At 34.7% G+C, this 20,635-nt stretch overlaps 3 protein-coding genes across 4 annotated transcripts; 1 reads left to right on the top strand and 2 right to left on the bottom strand.

The window, feature by feature from the left end:
• Window positions 1-1,012: 1,012 nt before the first annotated feature.
• On the bottom strand, window positions 1,013-2,928 carry LOC141827056 (exopolygalacturonase-like). The gene is made up of 6 exons (XM_074714336.1): window positions 2,800-2,928; window positions 2,402-2,542; window positions 2,056-2,232; window positions 1,688-1,977; window positions 1,319-1,547; window positions 1,013-1,234 (listed from the first exon to the last, which is right to left on the bottom strand). The coding sequence occupies exons 1-6, from the start codon at window positions 2,926-2,928 to the stop codon at window positions 1,013-1,015; spliced, it is 1,188 nt and encodes a 395-aa protein (XP_074570437.1).
• Window positions 2,929-6,530: 3,602 nt separating this feature from the next.
• Window positions 6,531-8,457, bottom strand: LOC141827055 (exopolygalacturonase-like). The gene is made up of 6 exons (XM_074714335.1): window positions 8,329-8,457; window positions 7,930-8,070; window positions 7,574-7,750; window positions 7,207-7,496; window positions 6,838-7,066; window positions 6,531-6,752 (listed from the first exon to the last, which is right to left on the bottom strand). Exons 1-6 carry the CDS (start codon window positions 8,455-8,457, stop codon window positions 6,531-6,533), a joined length of 1,188 nt encoding a protein of 395 aa, XP_074570436.1.
• Window positions 8,458-11,280: 2,823 nt separating this feature from the next.
• On the top strand, window positions 11,281-19,256 carry LOC141826796 (RNA polymerase I-specific transcription initiation factor rrn3-like). Of its 2 annotated transcripts, none has more exons than XM_074714098.1 (16): window positions 11,281-11,390; window positions 11,496-11,645; window positions 12,118-12,222; window positions 12,300-12,371; window positions 12,469-12,540; window positions 12,627-12,866; window positions 12,934-13,044; window positions 13,126-13,221; window positions 13,314-13,430; window positions 14,745-14,813; window positions 14,934-15,040; window positions 16,227-16,310; window positions 16,393-16,489; window positions 17,955-18,077; window positions 18,214-18,398; window positions 18,629-19,256. In XM_074714098.1, the coding sequence occupies exons 2-16, from the start codon at window positions 11,532-11,534 to the stop codon at window positions 18,963-18,965; spliced, it is 1,929 nt and encodes a 642-aa protein (XP_074570199.1). In that variant the 5' UTR covers window positions 11,281-11,390; window positions 11,496-11,531; the 3' UTR covers window positions 18,966-19,256. The 2 variants fall into 2 exon arrangements, with proteins under 2 accessions (XP_074570199.1, XP_074570200.1); XM_074714099.1 differs by having other exon boundaries at window positions 11,281-11,410.
• The last annotated feature ends 1,379 nt before the right edge of the window (window positions 19,257-20,635 follow it).

The raw sequence follows: 20,635 nt of genomic DNA, 5'->3' as shown, positions 1-20,635 counted from the left end.
ACACAGTCCTGGAATTTTTCCAGACTGGGCGGGCTGTTGGAGCATAAGTCGATTATGTTGGTTCTCAAGTCAGACACTGCTCTGCAAGTGGTTGACTATCGACCCATTTCGTGTTGCACGGTGTTCTACAAGATAATTGCGAAGATATTAGCCAGCAGGCCAGTTGCGACAGGCAGTTTGTAGACCCTGCTAAGTTCATTTGGATCGCTCTATTGCGGAGAACATACAGTTGGCACAAGAATTGTTGCGCAAGTATGCCTGCTAATGGATCTTTGCTCGATGTGTGATAAAAGTTGACTTGCGCAAGGCCTTTGAGATCATTGATTGGGGTTTTCTAAAGGCGGCTCTTGTTGGTTATGAGTTTTTCCAACAATTCCACGTTTAGATTTTCGAATGTGTTACCATCATGTCCTATTCGATTAGCCTTAAGGATGGGCTTCATGACTTTCTTTAGTGGGTGACGAGGGCTTCGGCAAAGTGACATTCTATCCCCCTTACTTTTTGGATTATGTATTGAGATTTTCTCACGTTCATTGAAGGAGGCTTCTTTGCTATTGGAATTTCATTTTCATCCGATGTGTGAGGCTATGTAAATTACTCATCTTGCGTATGCCGATGATCTATTTGTGTTTACAAGAGCTAACTAGCCCACCATCTAGGTCGTTGCGAACTGTTTGAAAGCATTTGGTGATAGAGCAGGGTTGGACGCCATCTAGCTAAGAAAAGAAAATTCTTTGAAGAATCTTGTTAATTTAAAAGGAATATTATAAGGCATTTATAGTTAAATAACAATACTTGCAAATATCAATAAATATCAAATATAAGAAGAAGGGTGACTAAGTGAAAGCCACCGCTATCTTCATACATCAACTCTAACTTTTGAAATTCTTCACAACTCACAACACTATAATAACATCAACCTTTGTTGAGCCACAAACTCAATCCTCGATGAGCAAAGCTTGGCTTCAAGCACCTAACCATTCGAGTTGCACAAGCCTTTTCACCCGCATCACTAGCATAGTTGAGGGTTGATTTTGCCGGAAAATTGAGCTCGAGCATTAAGACAAATAGACATTGCCTTGTCTTTACCTGAACTCGTGAGGTCAATGTTCTCGAGCTTAAGCCCTTGGCACGGTAGTCCTTGGCTGCATTTTAATATCACTGCCTCCTTATATGCTGATGTTCCTCGAATGTCTTTGAACTTGATGTCTTTTAGTTGCACACGCGAAGATTTCTATAAAAATGTGCACAAAAAATTATTGTTAGTGATATTAATGAAGCAAGTTAGCATGGTCTATATGTAATCCTTTATACAAACCGAGTGATCGCAACTGGGAAAGGGGCAATAAGTTTGGTCGACTACGATGGGATTTCCAACATTCTTTACAATGATATTTTCAAAGGTGACGTTTTGAAGTGTAGTTTGAACAGGCGAGTTCTCCCAAGTCTTGATGCGCACTCCCATTACCGTGTCAATGAAAGTAATATCTCTCACAATAATATTCTTGACATCTTTCTCATGGTTGTATCTTCCTAAGCTCCCAATACTATTGCAAAAAGGAATTAATATGAGTGAAACATCAAAATGATACAACTATAACAATCAAACACATGTGCCAACAATTCTACAAACAAAAAAACATGAGTTAATGATTAAAACTTGATGACATTGTATGTGGTAGCTAACCTGATGCCATGGCCAGGACCACAAGCGATCCCACTAATTGTGACGAAAGAGTTGCCTTGCCCAATGGAGACACAGTCATCACCCGTGCCAATGTGAGAATTGGAAAGGGTCACTCCAGAATTACCCTCTAGGTGAATACCGTCGGTGTTAGGGCTATTGGCTGGGGCCTTGATTGTGATTCCGCTGCCTTTAAAATTATTGTTATTCAACAAAGCTACGTGGAAGAACTTGCTATTCACAGTTGTTATATCCTTGACAACAGTGTTGTTTGTGTATAAAAAGATGAGTGACTGCAAACACAAAAAGCATTAGATCTTATGAAAACATAGAGCTTAGCATCAGCGGAAATTCAGCAAAGGGATGAGTACCGATGGTAGTGGATTGCAATTCTTTTGTCTTGGGCAATTGTTGAATGGCCAAGACACTTCTCCTTGAGCATCAAAGGTCCCTCCGCCAGTTAAGGTCAAGTGGTCTAGCCATCCGAACATCACCCAACCATGACCATTCGCGTATTTATTCAAGTCCGTCGTTGCTTTCAATGTTCCCTACATTCACAGACGAGCAATGCTCGGGGCAATTAGCTTAAGCTACATAGTTAAAGTGCTTGTCATGCTCAACAAATGGTAATCATCCTATACTAACTAAATAAATTGTCTCATGCATGAATCATGAATGTAAAAGTAAATGAATTTTAAGAAGTGACAGTGAGCTTGCATGAATCTGGAATATCAGGTCATTGACATCTTTGCAAGGGCCATTGAATTCGATAGGGTTGAGGAAGTATGTTCCGGCGGGTACCAAAACCTTGGTTTGTCCAGATGACGCACAGGCTTTTTTCCAAGCTGCCATAAATGCCTAGATCAAGCATGAAAGTGTTAGGGGGCTCCTGATATAGAGATTGCAAACACATTCCTAGACCTTGATGCCATAATTTAAATGATAGAAGAAAAAGAGAGAAGGAATACTTGTAATGAAACCAAAGCATACAGCAAATTCATTGTTATCATCATCATCATGTCTTGTTTTCTTTTCTTTAGCAATTTAGATCATAGAAATTTGTATCCTGCTCAAAGCTAAAAACCACAAACACATGGTGGGCAAAGATACCGAACCTGGCTATCATCAGTCACGCCATTGCCCTTGGCACCGAAATCCCTCACATTGTAAGTTCCGCTCGCCCTCACCCCTGCAATTCCATGGCACACGAAGTAGAGGCAGAGGCAAAGACAGACTAGCTTCATTTCCATTGCCACCATCACTGTGATTTCTCCTCTTCTTTTCCCTTTTATTTTTATTTGTATTTTTTTTGAAATCTCTACGATTTCTTTATTGAGAATTGAAGTTGTGATGAAATGGATCAAAGATGGAGAGATTTTATACCTGCTTGGCTACCTCGAATTGAGAGGCGACTCGGGGTGCTGCTTGATCATCGCTAACGCTTTCCTCGCCATAGTGACCATGTGGCACTCCCCTCCGTTCTTTCTGTGGAAAAAGTCTTCATATAGATTGAATTAAATACTATTATTAGTTTTGGTACTATGGATTGGTCCCAGCCTTTCTTGATTCCGCTTGACCGATCTGTACGATCTGGTTCAATATCGGTCATGTTTGAAAAAACTATGGTTTGATAAACCAAAGTATATATTGTAGCTTGGAAGGTGAGGATATCAATATGATCTCCGGAAGATTAATTAATGAAGATTTCAATCGAGTTTGAAAGGCTCATGGTTGAAGGCTCGAAAGCTATGAGATCGACACCAAAGCTCGAGTAGAGTCTGACCCCTCTATCAGTTTTTATATCCTCGAGACTTGGAGGAGGTTATTACCCCTCCTGATGATGCATTGGTAATATGGGCCGTCATAGTAAATTATAATGTGACAAGGGTCTTTGTCGACACAAGAAGTTTGATGAATGTACTCTTTAAAGTGGCTTTTGACAGATTGACATGAGCTACGATCTATCTCTTTGGCGCTGTTCGAATTCACAAGAAATGATGTGGAACCACTAGGACAAATTAGTCTCTCGTTGTTCTTAGGAGAGGACCCCTTGAGGAGGTCTTGGATTGTTGCATGCATTGTGGTCGACGCTCCATCTAACTACAATGTGGTGGCATGGTGGCGCTGTATTCGTGGTTGTTGTCCCAAAGCTTGAAGTACCGGTCGGTTTAAATGATAGGTCACACGGTGGCCACCGGTTTATCAATTCGTTTGATTTTCAAAGCTCCATCATAGATCATTAGTAAACGAGGACATAATTGAATCAGAGAGTGAACTGTTTCAGTTTAATCTATTTGTATGTCCGTCGATAAGGTTTTTGAGATGAATAGTGTAAGTTGTTGGTCGATGATTTTTTATTAAGAAAAATTCTATTTTTGTTTAATCAGATCATTCGATTTAGAAATTTTATATATCAATGTGGTGGCATGTACTTGGAGTTCAAATAAGGAAGTTAATCGGAAACATGATTTGAACTGTAAAATAGAAAAAAAAAAAAGATTCAATTAGTTCTCACAAAAGAACAAGATAGCATAACTCTTACCGAATGAATATTTAAGCTCAACATTGATTGGACTCAATCTGAAGAGGTAAAGCAGACCCTCCTCGAGCAGAAGTTTGTTGTCAAACTGCATCCCAAACAAAACATCGACTGTAGTAAGATACGTCGACTCTAGTTTATACTAGCCTAGACTTAGGGGACGAACAACTTTGTTATCTATCCTATGGGACACGAATGTCACATGAGAGGCTAGACAAAAAGGTAATGAGTCTTTCATCTCTTATGCAAACTCGGAATTTTATAAAAAAAAAACTAGAGAATGGTTGAGCGGTGAAATAGAAGACTCCATCTTCCATTTTTTTCGGATAGAAGAAGTAATGGAAGATACGGGGTCGAGGGGAATATGATATAGATGGCAAATTACGACTACTCCACAGAGTAGTCTGTAAGAATTAGGAGTGAGTTGTTGGAGAGGCCTTCTTCCACTAGATTTAGGGGAGAGGCTTCTGATATGATGGAAAAAAGGATCTATACATGATGAAGTCATGTCAAATGTCAAGCTTAAGTAGAAGTCAAAAGTCAAGTTTAGGTGGATGTTAAAGCGACCATTCGACCTCAGATGACTCTTACTCCTCAACTGCATCAGCTCGGCTATCCGATTTCAGAGAACTCAAGTCATTTGATTTCCAAAGTGCTATCGTAGATCATTAGTAAACGAGGACATCATCGAATCGGAGAGTCAACTCCTTAGGTTTAATTTTAGTCACAATTTTATGGCTTAGCTAGTAAGAGAGGATTTGCTTGGAGTACTGGTCGGTTTGAATGATAGGTCGCACGGTGGCCACCGGTTTATCAATTCGTTTGATTTTCAAAGCTTCATCATAGATCATTAGTAAACGAGAACATAATTGAATCAGAGAGTGAACTGTTTCAGTTTAATCTATTTGTTTAATTTGTCCATCGATAAGGTTTTTGAGATGAATAGTGTAAGTCGTTGGTCGATGATTTTTTATCCAGTAAGAAAAATTCTATTTTTGTTTAATTAGATCATTCGATTTAGAAATTTTATATATCAAATGTGGTGGCATGTACTTGGAGTTCAAATGACGATGTTATCGAGCAATAAATATTCTTGGATAAAAAATAATTTATATTAGATAATCTGTCTTTTTTTAGGAATAGAAAAATAAAAGATAAAATTAATATCTTAATTTCAATTGGCCAATTTATATTCATCCCCTCTATTTAAATTTCTTTTTAGTAGATTTTTTAATTTTCAAATAAAATCAAGAAGATGATATCATTTGCACAGACATTGTATCCTCATTAACACCGTTTAAGAAAAACGATCATAAAATAGAATAAACTACTACGCTGAAGTTGATATAATTTTTTCGTTTTCTAATTACGAAAATGTTTAAAAAACTACTAAATGGAATACTTTCTATTTTTATTTCATATAATGTTAAACTATCCTAGCTACTTATGGATGAATATTTTCTCTTTTTTTTTGTTTTAAGAAGTATCAAATTAATGCCTTCATATGAAAATAATTGTCAGAATAAAAAGTTAATCAGAAATTTATTTTTTTAAAAAAAATTATCTAATTTCTAAGAGCTACTTGTACTCATTTTAAAAGTAGATTTTATATTCATAAAGAAAATCCTAAAGACATTCATAACAATAAAAATAAAGAAGTGCATTGAAGAAATGAATTGAGCTCCTCGTACCCTAGTGCCAACTCCTTCAAGGTGGACATGTTCGAATCATGTCGCCCTTTCATTCGAGCAAGAATCAAGTCAAAGCTTAATCCAAGTGCAGCTCGAAGCAAGCAAAATTAAGATTCATGTTTATCGTTTTGTAGACATCTAGAGCTTGTACATTTCATTTGGTCTATATATATTTACCGTTCCTCAAAAAAGAATCAAGTCAAAGCTTAATCCAACTAAGTACGGTTCGAAGCAAGCAAAATCCAATCTAGTGGAATAGACGAGGATGAAGGTGAATTGATCAGTCTAGCAATAACTAATTGGAAAAGAAAATACCAATCTAGCTCAGAAAAGAAAATTCTTTGAAGAATCTTGTTAATTTAAAAGGAATATTATAAGGCATTTATAGTTATATAACAATACTTGCAAATATCTATAAATATCAAATATGAGAAGAAGGGTGACTAAGTGAAAGCCACCGCTATCTTCATACATCAACTCTAACTTTTGAAATTCTTCACAACTCACAACACTATAATAACATCAACCTTTGTTGAGCCAAATCAATCCTCGATGAGCAAAGCTTGGCTTCAAGCACCTAACCATTCGAGTTACACGAGCCTTTTCACCCGCATCACTAGCATAGTTGAGGGTTGATTTTGCCGGAAAATTGAGCTCGAGCATTAAGACAAATAGACATTGCCTTGTCTTTACCTGAACTTGTGAGGTCAATGTTCTCGAGCTTAAGCCCTTGGCACGGTAGTCCTTGGCTGCATTTTAATATCACTGCCTCCTTATATGCTGATGTTCCTCGAATGTCTTTGAACTTGATGTCTTTTAGTTGCACACGCGAAGATTTCTATAAAAATGTGCACAAAGAAATTATTGTTAGTGATATTAATGAAGCAAGTTAGCATGGTCTATATGTAAACCTCTATACAAACCGAGTGATCGCAACTGGGATAGGGGCAATAAGTTTGGTCGACGACGATGGGATTTCCAACATTCTTTACAATGATATTTTCAAAGGTGACGTTTTGAAGTGTAGTTTGAACAGGCGAGTTCTCCCAAGTCTTGATGCGCACTCCCATTACCGTGTCAATGAAAGTAATATCTCTCACAATAATATTCTTGACATCTTTCTCGGTGTTGTACCTTCCTAAGCTCCCAATACTATTGCAAAAAGGAATTAATATGAGTAAAACATCAAAATGATACAACTATAACAATCAAACACATATGCCAACGATTCTATAGATAAAAAAACATGAGTTAATGATTAAAGATTGATAACATTGTAAGTGGTAGCTAACCTGATGCCATGACCAGGACCACAAGCGATCCCACTAATTGTGACGAAAGAGTTGCCTTGCCCAATGGAGACACAGTCATCACCCGTGCCAATGTGAGAATTGGAAAGGGTCACTCCAGAATTACCCTCTAGGTGAATACCGTCGGTGTTAGGGCTATTGGCTGGGGCCTTGATTGTGATTCCGCTGCCTTTAAAATTATTGTTATTCAACAAAGCTACGTGGAAGAACTTGCTATTCACAGTTGTTATATCCTTGACAACAGTGTTGTTTGTGTATAAAAAGATGAGTGACTGCAAACACAAAAAGCATTAGATCTTATGAAAACATAGAGCTTAGCATCAGCGGAAATTCAGCAAAGGATGAGTACCGATGGTAGTGGATTGCAATGCTTCTGTCTTGGGCAATTGTTGAATGGCCAAGACACTTCTCCTTGAGCATCAAAGGTCCCTCCGCCAGTTAAGGTCAAGTGGTCTAGCCATCCGAACATCACCCAACCATGACCATTCGCGTATTTATTCAAGTCCGTCGATGCTTTCAATGTTCCCTACATTCACAGACGAGCAATGCTCGGGACAATTAGCTTAAGCTACATAGTTAAAGTGCTTGTCATGCTCGACATGGAGCTTCACATGGTAATCATCCTATACTAACTAAATAGATTGTCTCATGCATGAATCATGAATGTAAAAGTAAATGAATTTTAAGAAGTGATATTGAGCTTGCATGAATCTGGAATATCAGGTCATTGACATCTTTGCAAGGGCCATTGAATTCGATAGGGTTGAGGAAGTATGTTCCGGTGGGTACCAAAACCTTGGTTCGTCCAGATGACGCACAGGCTTTTTTCCAAGCTGCCATAAATGCCTAGATCAAGCATGAAAGTGTTAGGGGGGCTCTTGATATAGAGAATGCAAACACATTCCTAGACCTTGATGTCATAATTTAAATGATAGAAGAAAAACAGAGAAGGAAAACTTGTAATGAAACTAAAGCATACAGCAAATTCATTGTTATAATCATCATCAAGTCTTGTTTTCTTTTCTTTAGCAATTCAAATCATAGAAATTTGTATCCTGCTTAAAGCTAAAAACCACAAACACATGGTGGGCAAAGATACCGAACCTGGCTATCATCAGTCATGCCATTGCCCTTGGCACCGAAATCCCTCACATTGTAAGTTCCGCTCGCCCTCACCCCTGCAATTCCATGGCACACGAAGTAGAGGCAAAGGCAAAGACAGACTAGCTTCATTTCCATTGCCACCATCACTGCGATTTCTTCTCTTCTTTTCCCTTTTATTTTTATTTTTATTTTTTTGAAATCTCTACGATTTCTTTATTGATTGAATCAAGAGTTGAAGTTATGATGAAATGGATCAAGAAGGAGAGATTTTATACTGCTTGGGTACCTCGAATTGAGAGGCGACTCGGGGTGCTGCTTGATCGTCGCGAACGCTTTCCTCGCCATGGTTACCACATGGCACTCCCCTCCGTTCATATAAACTAAATTAAATACTATTATTACATTTATGTATATATATATATATATACACATAAGTGATCCCATGGAATACTTTGAAAATATGGGAGTTTTTTTTTTAAATTATCGGAAATAATTTGATGACTTTTGAAACTTCGGAGTAGGGCTGAGCATTCAGTTAAAACCAAACCGAATCGAACTGAATAAATCGAAAATTAAATAAACCGATTTTTCTTAATTAACCGAACCGATCGAATTTTCAATGAAAACCAAACAAACCGAACCGATATTTTATCGGTTAATTCGGGTTTTTAACCGAATTTTTTAAACATTCAAAAAAATTTACTAATTAATTAAGGGTTTATAAATTTATTTACTTAAAATTTATAAATTATTTTTTCTAATTTAAATAATTCAGTTTATTCAGTTTAACCGAATAAGAAATTTTAAAATCGAAATCGAACCGAATTAACCTAATTAACCGAATTTTTTAAAAAACAACTGAACTGAATTTTTTAATTCGGTCGGTTCGATCAATTTATTCGATTTAATCGAATTTTTACTCACCCTTACTTCGGAGGATATTTTGTAAAATTGGACACACTCTAAGGACTAGAATGAAAAATATTTGTAAGTATTAACATGTATTTTTAAAATATCACGGGTCGTGTTTAGAAAAAAACCAAGGAGTTTGCTTGAACCGAGGGTTCCGTTCCGGTCCTTCAGGAGGTGAACGATAACAACCTCCACCACGTGATCCAATAGCCGCTTTAAAAGCCTTCCCACCAAGAACCGAACCGAATAAATCGAAAATCAAATAAACCGATTTTTTGTGAATCAACCGAACTGATCGATTTTTTCAATGAAAATCGAACAAACCGAACTGATATTTTATCGGTTAATTCGGTTCTTAACCGAATTTTTTAAATATTCTAAAAATTTTACTAATTAATTAAGGATTTATAAATTTATTTACTTAAAATTTATAAATTATTTTTTCTAATTTAAATAATTTAGTTTATTCGGTTTAACCGAATAAGGAATTTTAAAATCGAAATTGAACCGAATTAATCGAATTAACCGATTTTTTAAAAAAATAACCGAAATTCTGAAATAACTGAACCGAATTTTTTAATTCGGTCAGTTCGATCAATTTATTCGATTTAATCGAATTTTTGTTCACCCTTACTTCGGAGGATATTTTGTAAAATTAGACACACTCTAAGGACCAGAATGAAAAATATTTGTAAGGATGAACATGTATTTTTAAAATATCACGGGCCGTGTTTAGAAAAGAACCAAGGAGTTTGCTTGAACCGAGGGTTCCGTTCCAGTCCTTCGGGAGGCGAACGATAACAACCTCCACCACGTGATCCAATAGCCGCTTTAAAAGCCTTCCCACCAAGAACCGAACCGAATAAATCAAAAATCAAATAAACTGATTTTTTTAATCAACTGAACCGATCGAATTTTTCAATGAAAATCGAACAAACCGAACCGATATTTTATCGGTTAATTTGGTTTTTAACTGAATTTTTTAAATATTCTAAAAATTTTACTAATTAATTAAGGATTTATAAATTTATTTACTTAAAATTTATAAATTATTTTTTCTAATTTAAATAATTCAGTTTATTCGGTTTAACGTAATAAGGAATTTTAAAATCGAAATCGAACCGAATTAACCGATTTTTTTTTAAAAAAATAACTGAAATTCTGAAATAACCGAACCAAATTTTTTAATTCGGTCGGTTCGATCAATTTATTCGATTTAATCAAATTTTTGCTCACCCTTATTTCAGAGGATATTTTGTAAAATTAGACACACTCTAAGGACAAGAATGAAAAATATTTGTAAGGATGAACATGTATTTTTAAAATATCACGGGTCGTGTTTATAAAAGAACCAAGGGTTCCGTTCCGGTCCTTCAGGAGGCGAACGATAACAACCTCCACCACGTGATCCAATAGCCGCTTTAAAAGCCTTCCCACCGAGAACCGAACCGAACCGAACCGAATAAATCAAAAATCAAATAAACTGATATTTTTAATCAACCGAACCGATCAAATTTTTCAATGAAAACTGAACAAACCGAATCGATATTTTATCGGTTAATTCGGTTTTTAACCGAATTTTTTAAATATTCTAAAAATTTTACTAATTAATTAAGGATTTATAAATTTATTTACTTAAAATTTATAAATTATTTTTTCTAATTTAAATAATTCAATTTATTCGGTTTAACCGAATAAGAAATTTTAAAATCGAAATCGAACCGAATTAATTGATTTTTTTATAAAAATAATCAAAATTTTAAAATAACCGAACCAAATTTTTTAATTCGATCAATCAATTTATTCGATTTAATCAAATTTTTGTTCACCCTTACTTTGTCGGAAGATATTTTGTAAAATTAGACACACGATCAGAAGAAAAATATTTGTAAGGATGAACATATATTTTTAAAATATCACGGGTCGTGTTTAAAAAAGAACCAAGGAGTTTGCAACCGAGGGTTCCGTTCCGGTTCTTCCGTAGGCGAACTATAACAACCAACACCACGTGGCTTTAAAAGCTTTCCCACCGAGACGGGAAGAACCCTAATCCCTGCGGCTGTTCCTACTTCCCTCGCGCCTCCTCCTCGCCGTAGCTGCCTCCTCACAGAGATCGAGATCGTTTCGCCGGCGCTTAAAGGATTCTTTTTGTACTGTCTTCAGTCTATTAGTAGGATCAAGAGCTTTTGTTTCGCTAAATTTCTGCAGCCACGCATAAAAACGGTGATTGTTTGATATCGTGGTGTTTTAATCAGCTGAGTAGGGGAGCTTGTTGAATTGAACTTTCGACTATGGGGGTGGAACCACAAGGAAACGGATTTTCTGTAGATGGCGCAGAGGAGGGGTTCATCAGTGATTCTGAGGCTTTTGCTTCTGTTATAAATGTTCTCGATGGTGTTCGGATGGTAAGGAGCAACTTTTCCTTCTTTTTTTTTTTTTGCAAATTTTTATGTGAGAATAATTATTAAGAATTAATGTATCACCTATGATTTTTTGAAATGGGAAAAAGAGCCATGGTTAAATTATTTAAACATATTAGTCATCTTTAAGGTTGGTGCTGCGCCTCTAGCCTCTATTTAAGATTAATTCATTGGATATTTTATACTATTTGCTATTTCTTTTGTAGAGAGACACTCATTCTGTGTTGTCTTAAGGAAGACTTAACCGGCACATTTTTATGGGCATTGTGGATTATCTTTGTTAATGGAGTAGTATTTTGTTATGCCATGTAGTTATCTAATTACTTCAAAAGTTGCTTAGCGACAGATGATAGCCCATATATTTTATTTTTTACCATGCTCCAGTTTTAGTAGCTCTGGCCTTCAAATTATTTGTTAAGTTACACAATGGTGATTAACCCATCTATTTTCTTTCTAGGCTCCATCTTTAGTTGCTCAGGTTGATAAGGAGCAGTACTATTACCTGGTTTCTGTAGTGAATCCTGGAAGGAAAATTGGACCAGTTGATGAAGCTTTAACAGTGGTTGGTATTTATATGCACACAGATATCTATTCTTAAACTTTATGAAGTCTGATATTTTCTATCACTTGCTTTTTCAGACAGTGTTGAAGGCACTAACAAGAGCTGTCTTCAAGATAGACATTATATATCATGGCGCTCTATTAAATAATGTATGTATACATAGTCAATCAAAATATAAATTCTCACTCACTCCCTATGCTCCAAACTTAATTGTAACTTATGTTTTTCTACCGCATGCCCCTGAAGATTTTTCTAACATCCATATGGGACTATGGTTTGGAAACAAGGAATGCATTCTTGGAATTGATCACTACAATGGTATGCATCTGTAAATAGAGAGAAAATTTTTCCCGACTTAATCCATATGCATCACTCATGTAATGTATTTTGTTTGATGATACCAGGCTACTCTACCTGATAAATTTCTTGAAAATTGCTTACATGTGCTTATGTGTAACTTTCGCCCACCCAATTGGCTAAAGGCGCCATTTTGTCACTCAAAAAGATGGCTTATGATAAAGAAAGAAGTTCACAGCGAACTTCATTTGGCATTGCATTGTATTACTACTTTAGTACCTCTTGCTCCAGTGAGGCTGAAATTTTTAATTGAAAAACTGATGCCCAGAGTCACTGAGGATAAATATGTAAGTTATCAATCAGAGAAATGAAATGCTATATGTCAAACAAACTGATAACTGTCACAATTTGCAGATTATGGTAACTTATGTGGAGGGTTTGCTTGGACTAGAAAGAAATGAAATTGGAAAATTCCTTGGAAGCACAGTATTGGCAAAAGTAGTAGATTTGCTCACAGACTTGGATGTGAGTCTTTTTCCTTGTTTTCCCTTCATTTTTCTAGGATAAAATTTAATGATGCAAAATTCTCATTTTCTCCCGTGGCAGGTAAACATACCTTGGGAAGACATTCTACAGGAAGAACAGAACAAAAGTGTATTTGTGATTGAACTTGGAGATTCTAATCAAGATAATGAACATTCTGTAGGAGATGATATTCCACATGTATTTTTTTTTTAATTTTTCATATTTAAATTGGCACTTATATGCTTGCCTTTTATTTTCTTAATTTTTAGTCCATCAAACAAAATGGAGTTTTAAAGTGCAATGTTTTTGCCGACAAATTGGATGGCTTGATGGTGGTAGTTTGTGAGCATCTTAAATCCTGTGCAGACAGTGGTCGTTTATTAGAGGTGTGCTTCTAAACTTCTTTACTTCTAGAAGTACTGGAAATCTTTCAATAAGTATATATCAGTGTTTTACATAGAGATTCTGTATTATGCTAGGTTCTTTAAAGATGAATGTAAAATATGTAATCAATCGTGCACAGAAAAAGTGTCTTTTTTTTATAAAGATACTAATGTTAGAGTTTCTTTGGCTCTATGAAAAATCTACCTTTAGATGTTTTAGGCTCCAAAACATTAAATATGCATCAGGAGTAAAAACATGCGATATTTAAAGAGATTAGCAAATCTATCACCATTTAAGCAGCAAATTTGAAGGTATCATTATGCTTTATTGTAGGTTTTGTGTATTGTTTCCTGGTGATTGAAAGTTTATTAATCACTTGATTTGAAAGGGAAAAAAAGGCTCATCAGGTAGAAACTTTTGAGATATAGAGTTTCTGTGTCGACTACATTACTTATTACTTGGAAATATCCTCTTTTTTTGCATCCTTGTAGATTATAGGATTTACTTATGAAGTTTATGTTTATGTAGCAAGACATCTGGCTTATCATTTATCATCAGAGTTAAACAAGTTGATACAAACAAGTCTCAATCCTAATGCTTTTCAGCTCCACAATTGACTATTTTGCAAATTTTAAAAAATCACATGCTGGGACTTGGTCCTTTGTCTTGAAGGAAGGATACAGCCTTCCTAAATTCCACCAGTGAATTATTTACTTGGAGAAAAATGAGAGAAAGAAATAGGGAGAATACAGAAGTTAGTTATGCGAGAAGGAATATATAGAAGTTAGTCATACAATGAGATACTTTCATATTCTCCCTATTTTCCTTCCTCCCATTTCACTAAAGTAGGCCCTCAGAAGGAATTCATTGTATGCTAATATTTATGTAAAGTAAGAAGACAAAATATGAGTGGTGGTGTAAAGGTAATCCCCAGCTGCCCAAATTGTAGTCAGAAAACTCACTCTCTGATAATTAACTCAGACTTATGTTTCTATCTGTTGGTTATATAGATGAACCAACAGTCTATTAGACATGTGGAATAAGATAACTATTAAGTGGCAACAATAAGATAACTATAAGTGGCTTGTTTTATGACCCTTGTATGATGAACTAGTGGAAGTTTGCCTTTGAGCACTTTGCAAACCTTTCACATTCCTATCCTGTGAAATAGGTGTTTAACTTTCATTAGATTTGTGGAACAAGAGAACTATAAGTGGCTTGTTTGATGACCCTTGTATGATGATTTAGTGACAATTTCTGTTTGAACACTTTGGGAATATCTTTTGCAAACATTCACATTCCTATCTGTGAAATAGGGGTTTGACAGGCTCTCAGAAATCTTTCGAAGGGCGGTGCTAAAACTTCACAAGTCAAAATTTACTCAGGTAGCTTTCTTTTCTATTTCATTTGTATTTTTTGATTTTATTAAGATTTTTTAAAAATCTTTGTTTTAGTATCTCTAATTGATTTTCACGGCTAAGCTTGATTTGTTTTTTAATGAGCAGTTCCTGATATTTTATGCCTGTTCGTTGGATCCTGACACATGCGGTTTGAAATTTGCTATTCTGCTAACAGATATTTTTGTTTCAAAAGATGAAGATCCAGATTCCAGGTAATTTCGGGATTGATACTGAAATTACCATTTAACAACCTACTGTGAACTGGGTATTTTCTAGTTACTTTGTCCTTTGCGGTTAAACTTCATTGCAAATGTTTGTTGCTGTCTTTTTGGCTGTATTTTGCAACCCAAAGTCCAATCTGTCTGTAGCAGTGGAACAGAATAAAATGAGGGCAAAATTTGAGATTTTGAATCTTGATTTAATGCAATTCTTCTGCTAGAATAAATTATAGGATGAAGGATGCCCATTGACTATCACGTCAGAGAAACATATATTGATTGTTATGAATTACTTTGTAGTCTCATCAATCAACACCTGATAGTTGTAAATATTTGTTGCTGTCTTTTGGTTGTATTTTGCAACCCAAAGTCCAATCTGTCTGTAGCAGTGGAACAGAATAAAATGAGGGCAAATTTTGAGATTTTGAATCTTGATTTAATGCAATTCTTCTGCTAGAATAAATTATGGGATGTCACGTCAGAGATATTGATTGTTATGAATTACTTTGTAGTCTCATTGATAGTTGTTAATTCCCTGAAGGTTGAACTCTCGACCATTCAAATGGTTTGAAGTCCTTGCTCATTTCCCCCCCAACTGTTCAAAGTTTTGCTGCTATTGTTGTTCCTAGATTTTGACAATCACACTTCCACTTTTGTTTGTCATGGTGTTCTATTTACAACTTGTGTGGGCCATAATGAATGAGCATGTCGACAATTGTTATTTTCCTACCAGTAGGCGGTAGCCTTCCACTAGCACATAAAAGGCCAAAACATTGTACATAGACTTTATGTTTGGCAGAAGGGTTTTGATTATCAATTATTTGTTGGATTGTCAGTCATCCATCATCATCTTTGTTGTTAGAATCTGATAGGTTTTTCTGTATTTTAAGCATGAAGGTTTGTGCTCGGTTGCTTCACATCAATTTTCATAGATGCAATTGTTTTTCCATGTACATTTATTTTTATAAATTTGGAGGGCACAATATTATTGCTTTGGTTATTTATACATTTTACACACTATTTGGCATTGCTTACCTACTTTGATCATTGGCATGGATTTTTGTGTAAAGATTAATGCCACATTTTAAGAGATTATGGAATACACTGATTCGCTTGATTCATTTTAGTGCATCACCTGAATGCTTGTAATGTGTCATCATATTTTTGGTTTCAAATGCAGAATGAAGTCTGTTGCATATCTTGCAAGTTATCTAGCCCGGGCTAAGTTTATTTCCTCTTCCCTGGTCACAAGTATACTTCAAAGGTTTTATTAGTTTCCTTGTCTTTTTGTTTATATTGATTTGTGTTTATGTTCATCTTGTTGATATTTTGGAATCCCTATTCAGATTGGTAGATTGGTGTTTTGAGTATTGTCAATTGCAAGAGAGTCGGGAAAAAACGATCAGCCCTCAAGCTGACCGAATCTTTTATTCTGGATGTCAGGTCAGTTATAAGTTATTTTTCTTTACTCTCTTTGACAGTGTCTAATATTCCTAGCCAGCTTTTATGCTAAGAATGTTATTTATTATCTTCCATTTTATGGGTGATCTGATTGGTTAGTGATCTTATTAGTTACTAGCTCTTCTATGTCTTACTTTTATAAGCATTTATAATTTACTAAAGCCATGGATTAAAATTTCAAGCTGGGGTGTTGAACTCAGTTTAAATTTACAATTTCGTCTATCGCATAAACTTATCAATATAGATGATAGGTTCATGGTTTCTGGTGTCAAGTCGTGTTGGTTGGTATCGACGAAATATACTGTTCTGCTTGCACGCAAGATGATTTTAACACCAACTGTGTGCGGCAGAACAGTAAACAGAGAGGTAGCAGTGGAAGTGATATGAGAGGAGAGGGGAGAAGAAGAGACGGGAAAGAGAGAGAGAACAGAAAGGAGAGAGGTGGAGTATCAGGTAGATGACGACAAGCAACGGTGCAAGCGACGTCAGTAGGCCGGCGACATGGCTTGGGCAACATGGGTGGGTGGCATGGAATCAGATGATAAAAGAAAAAAAAAAAGAAGAGAGAAAAGAGGAAAATAATTAGGGTTTAGGTTTGCCTTAAAAATAAATCCTAATATTTTTTTAATAATATCATAGCTTAATTTTAATAATATCATACCCTAATTAAATAACAATAAATCAACTTATCCTATATGTAAATTTGATTCGATTTTAAATTAATTAAAATAAATCCAAATTTGAAGTTATTTAATTCTAATTATAATGTCTCATAGATAGGCTACTTCTGACCTAAAATATGAAATAATAGTTCGATTTAACTTAATTAGTTATTTTGAAATTATAAAAAATAATTTAAAATGAAAAAAATAATATGATAAAATTTAGTATTGATAGGATTTATGAATATATATCCGTGACATTTTTGTACTAAAACAAGCTCACTGTACCTCTATATCAATTGTTGTATAGTCTCATTTGACAAAGTACCTGCCTTGTTTTCCATATCATTATTGTCACCTTCATGATTGGAGAAGCTATACAAATCCACCCTAAATCGACCAAATTTTTTAATTTTTAAGAAAACACCATCGACCTGTATTTTTTTTTTTTTTTTACAATTGTTTTCCTGTTACAGCCTATTCCTACCCCAATCTTTTGAGAAACTATGGATTGGCCCCGGCCTTTCTTGATTCAGCTTGACTGATCTGGACGATCTGGTTCAATATCGGTCAAGTTTGAAAAAACTATGGTTTGATAAACCATAGTATATATTGTACCTCTGAAGGTGTGCAAATTCATTCTCATTATTACACAAGGTCAAGCCTTCACTATAACTTAGTTTTCGAGGGAGGGTTGTTTACTATATTGCCATGTAAAACATACTATCATCATAGCCAATTGTTGTAGTTTATTTATTTTTGTAAAATTCTGTTTCTTTCTGCAGGCTGTGATGTACATTCTATGTTTTCGATTGCGATCAATCTCAGTTGTTCCTCACCTCAAGCAGCTGCTCTTTCACCTGCCGCTGGATTCTATCCTGTGTCATCCAACCTTAGATCCTCTTAAGGTATGAGGACAGAATGTTTTTGCCCTAAGCGAAATATTGAACTCACTTATGGTTCCTGCAGAAGGAATACTATTTTTTTTTTAAAAAATAGTAATCGTTCATTGGTCTGATGCCAGTTGTTTGTGTATTTATGCAGGTGTGTTTGCCCCTGATCGTTCAAGAGTTCCTGAGACAAGCAAGTGCTGCCCGGTTGTTTAAGAAAGTCATACCTTATTTCTACGACAACTTGTTTGAATCCGAATTCTCAAAGGCTTTTGGAGGAATCGAGCGTTTGGACATGTTCTTCCCATTCGATCCATATCTTCTTAAAGAATCCGACAGGTCCGTTTCTCATTCCTAATGACAAAAATTCTTTAGACCTGCTTATATGTTACATGTTCTCCAGACGAGTCGGTTGAAAATACTGTTGTATCTCTGCACTAATTCATCTTTGAGATCGACTCCCTTTCATCCTGCAATCCGTAGTTATTACAGCTTCTAATGCCCGAGTCTGAAAACATGATCGTTTGTTCTTTACTGAGGTTATATCCTATTCCATCTTTGTTCTGCAGATTTATGCGGCCCAATTTTGAGTTCTGGGACAACGTGATTACAACATACAGCAACTACGACGGTGACGAAGTGGATGATGAGCTTGAGGACCTTGATGTTCCCAATTTCCCTGACGATGCTGGGGGCTACGAAGTGCATAACGATATCGACCTTGACGACGACGACGACATGGAACTACCGATGAGCAAAATGTCAATCACCCCAAAGCCTAGCTTTCTGCACCCGATAGCCACCAACTTCAGCCAGCCTTCGCGGATGCCCGCAAGAATAAGACCGTCGCAAAGCCCTCCGTCGCCTCGACAAGGGATTCTATCTAGGAGGGAGTTGTGGGGTTGAGGTAGCATCGACACTAAAAGTTGCAGATCTTGTATGCTGCTACATCATTTGTTGTAATGTTAAATATTTTTAGGTGGCTCCATTGAGATTGGTTGGGATAAGACGATACATGTATAGTTGAATAACTAGTGCAATTTTGTCATTTCGTCATTTTTGTAATCACTCTCGTCGTCATTGAATCATGTTTGTCTCAATTATTTAATACCACATGAGTTTCTATCTAATATGTAAGAATTGAATGACTTGATTGATAATACGATTACAACAATAATAATCTCTAGTTTGATTCCACTAGGCAGTGAAATCAGTTATGTAGATCTTTTTATATCATTAGGTTTTATTTTTTATTTTATCGTTATAATTAAGTTTTTTTTTGTTTTTATTTTTCTTCTTTAATGTGTATTTGTAATAATTTTATGTTGCTTAACTAAAATATTTATTGGTGAGTATATGTTTGTATTATTTTAAATGCAATTGCTTTCAATATTCAATTTCATATAATGTGAATTTTAATTGTTATTTTTTCAGAATCTTTTTTTAAAAAAATAAAGATATTTTACTATCACAAATAACAATATGAGTAATAATAATAATCATAAATTTTAATTGTTTTGGTCGTATAAATAAATAATAAATAGCCGATTAATGATGCTAATAATTTTTATGTATTTTTATGTAGATTTATATAATAATATGGTTCCTTTGCACTATGATATGAATTAAATTAATTTTTTTATGGAGATAAATATATATTATGAAAATTTATAAAATATACATGCGTCATAGGATTTTTTTTATATGAATTAAATTAATGCACGTATTGCAGTGACGATAGGTTTTGATAATAATAAAAAAGGTTATTTTTATTAAAAAGATCTCAAATTTTCAAATTTGTATAGTTAAATATGAAATATAATTTTTTTTTATAATTTAAGTATTTAATTTTTCGAATCGATTAGGACAATTCAACGTTATAAATTTTTTCAAACTCTTCAAATATAATATGTCATGAGTAAAATTTAAATCTTATTATCTAGGAAGTTCATCTCATTTTTCACTATCGTATCATAATCTCAGAAGTATGAAACATAGAGTCTTAAATTGGTAGAGGATAGATGGTTGTTAGAGGTGAGTAAAAATTTGATTAAACCTAATAAATCGATCGATCAAATTTAAAAATTCGATACAGTTATTTTAGAATTTTAATTAAAAAATTAATTTAGTTAGTTTGGTTCAATTTCAATTTTAAAATTTCTTATTCGGTTAAATTGAATAAACCAAATAAATCAAATTAATTAAAATAAAAAAATAATTTATAAAATTTTTAAGTACATTTATAAATTTCTAATTAATTGATAAATTTTTTATAATATTAAAAAATTAATTATTTTAATTAATTTGATTTTTTTGACTGAATTAATTGATATTTTTATAAATTCAATTTATTTAAATTTTATTTAAAAATTTAATTAATTTAATTTTTTTTATTTTTTAATCGACTCAATCCTAATACAACTCGTGCGGCTCGTAGCCGATGTTGTTGCTCTTTTGATCGACGCTCACGGCCCAGTTTGGATATCATCATATAAATCCAATCCTACGGCTGAGCAAGGACTACTGCTAAGCCTCGCGCGGTAAGTACACGCATGGTTTTTGTATCCCACATTGGG

This window comes from Curcuma longa, chromosome 4, assembly GCF_044706935.1.
Source record: "Curcuma longa cultivar G26 ecotype Majalengka, Jawa Barat chromosome 4, ITB_CL_G26_1.1, whole genome shotgun sequence".
Classification (NCBI taxonomy): Eukaryota; Viridiplantae; Streptophyta; class Magnoliopsida; order Zingiberales; family Zingiberaceae; genus Curcuma; species Curcuma longa.
The sequence above is the reverse complement of the archived record's forward strand: the minus strand, read 5'-3'. Positions and strand labels throughout refer to the sequence as shown.

Coding starts and splice junctions, on each gene's coding strand:
- LOC141826796 (XM_074714098.1), top strand. CDS start 11,532: ATGGGGGTGGAACCACAAGGAAACGGATTTTCTGTAGATGGCGCAGAG. Junction 11,646..12,117: donor TTCTCGATGGTGTTCGGATG/GTAAGGAGCAAC, acceptor TTTTCTTTCTAG/GCTCCATCTTTAGTTGCTCA. Junction 13,431..14,744: donor ACAGTGGTCGTTTATTAGAG/GTGTGCTTCTAA, acceptor TCTGTGAAATAG/GGGTTTGACAGGCTCTCAGA.
- LOC141827055 (XM_074714335.1), bottom strand. CDS start 8,457: ATGAAGCTAGTCTGTCTTTGCCTTTGCCTCTACTTCGTGTGCCATGGA. Junction 7,497..7,573: donor ATTGCAATCCACTACCATCG/GTACTCATCCTT, acceptor TTGTGTTTGCAG/TCACTCATCTTTTTATACAC. Junction 7,067..7,206: donor GGTCCTGGTCATGGCATCAG/GTTAGCTACCAC, acceptor TTTTTGCAATAG/TATTGGGAGCTTAGGAAGGT.
- LOC141827056 (XM_074714336.1), bottom strand. CDS start 2,928: ATGAAGCTAGTCTGTCTTTGCCTCTGCCTCTACTTCGTGTGCCATGGA. Junction 2,543..2,799: donor GCGTGACTGATGATAGCCAG/GTTCGGTATCTT, acceptor TGCTTGATCTAG/GCATTTATGGCAGCTTGGAA. Junction 1,548..1,687: donor GGTCCTGGCCATGGCATCAG/GTTAGCTACCAC, acceptor TTTTTGCAATAG/TATTGGGAGCTTAGGAAGAT.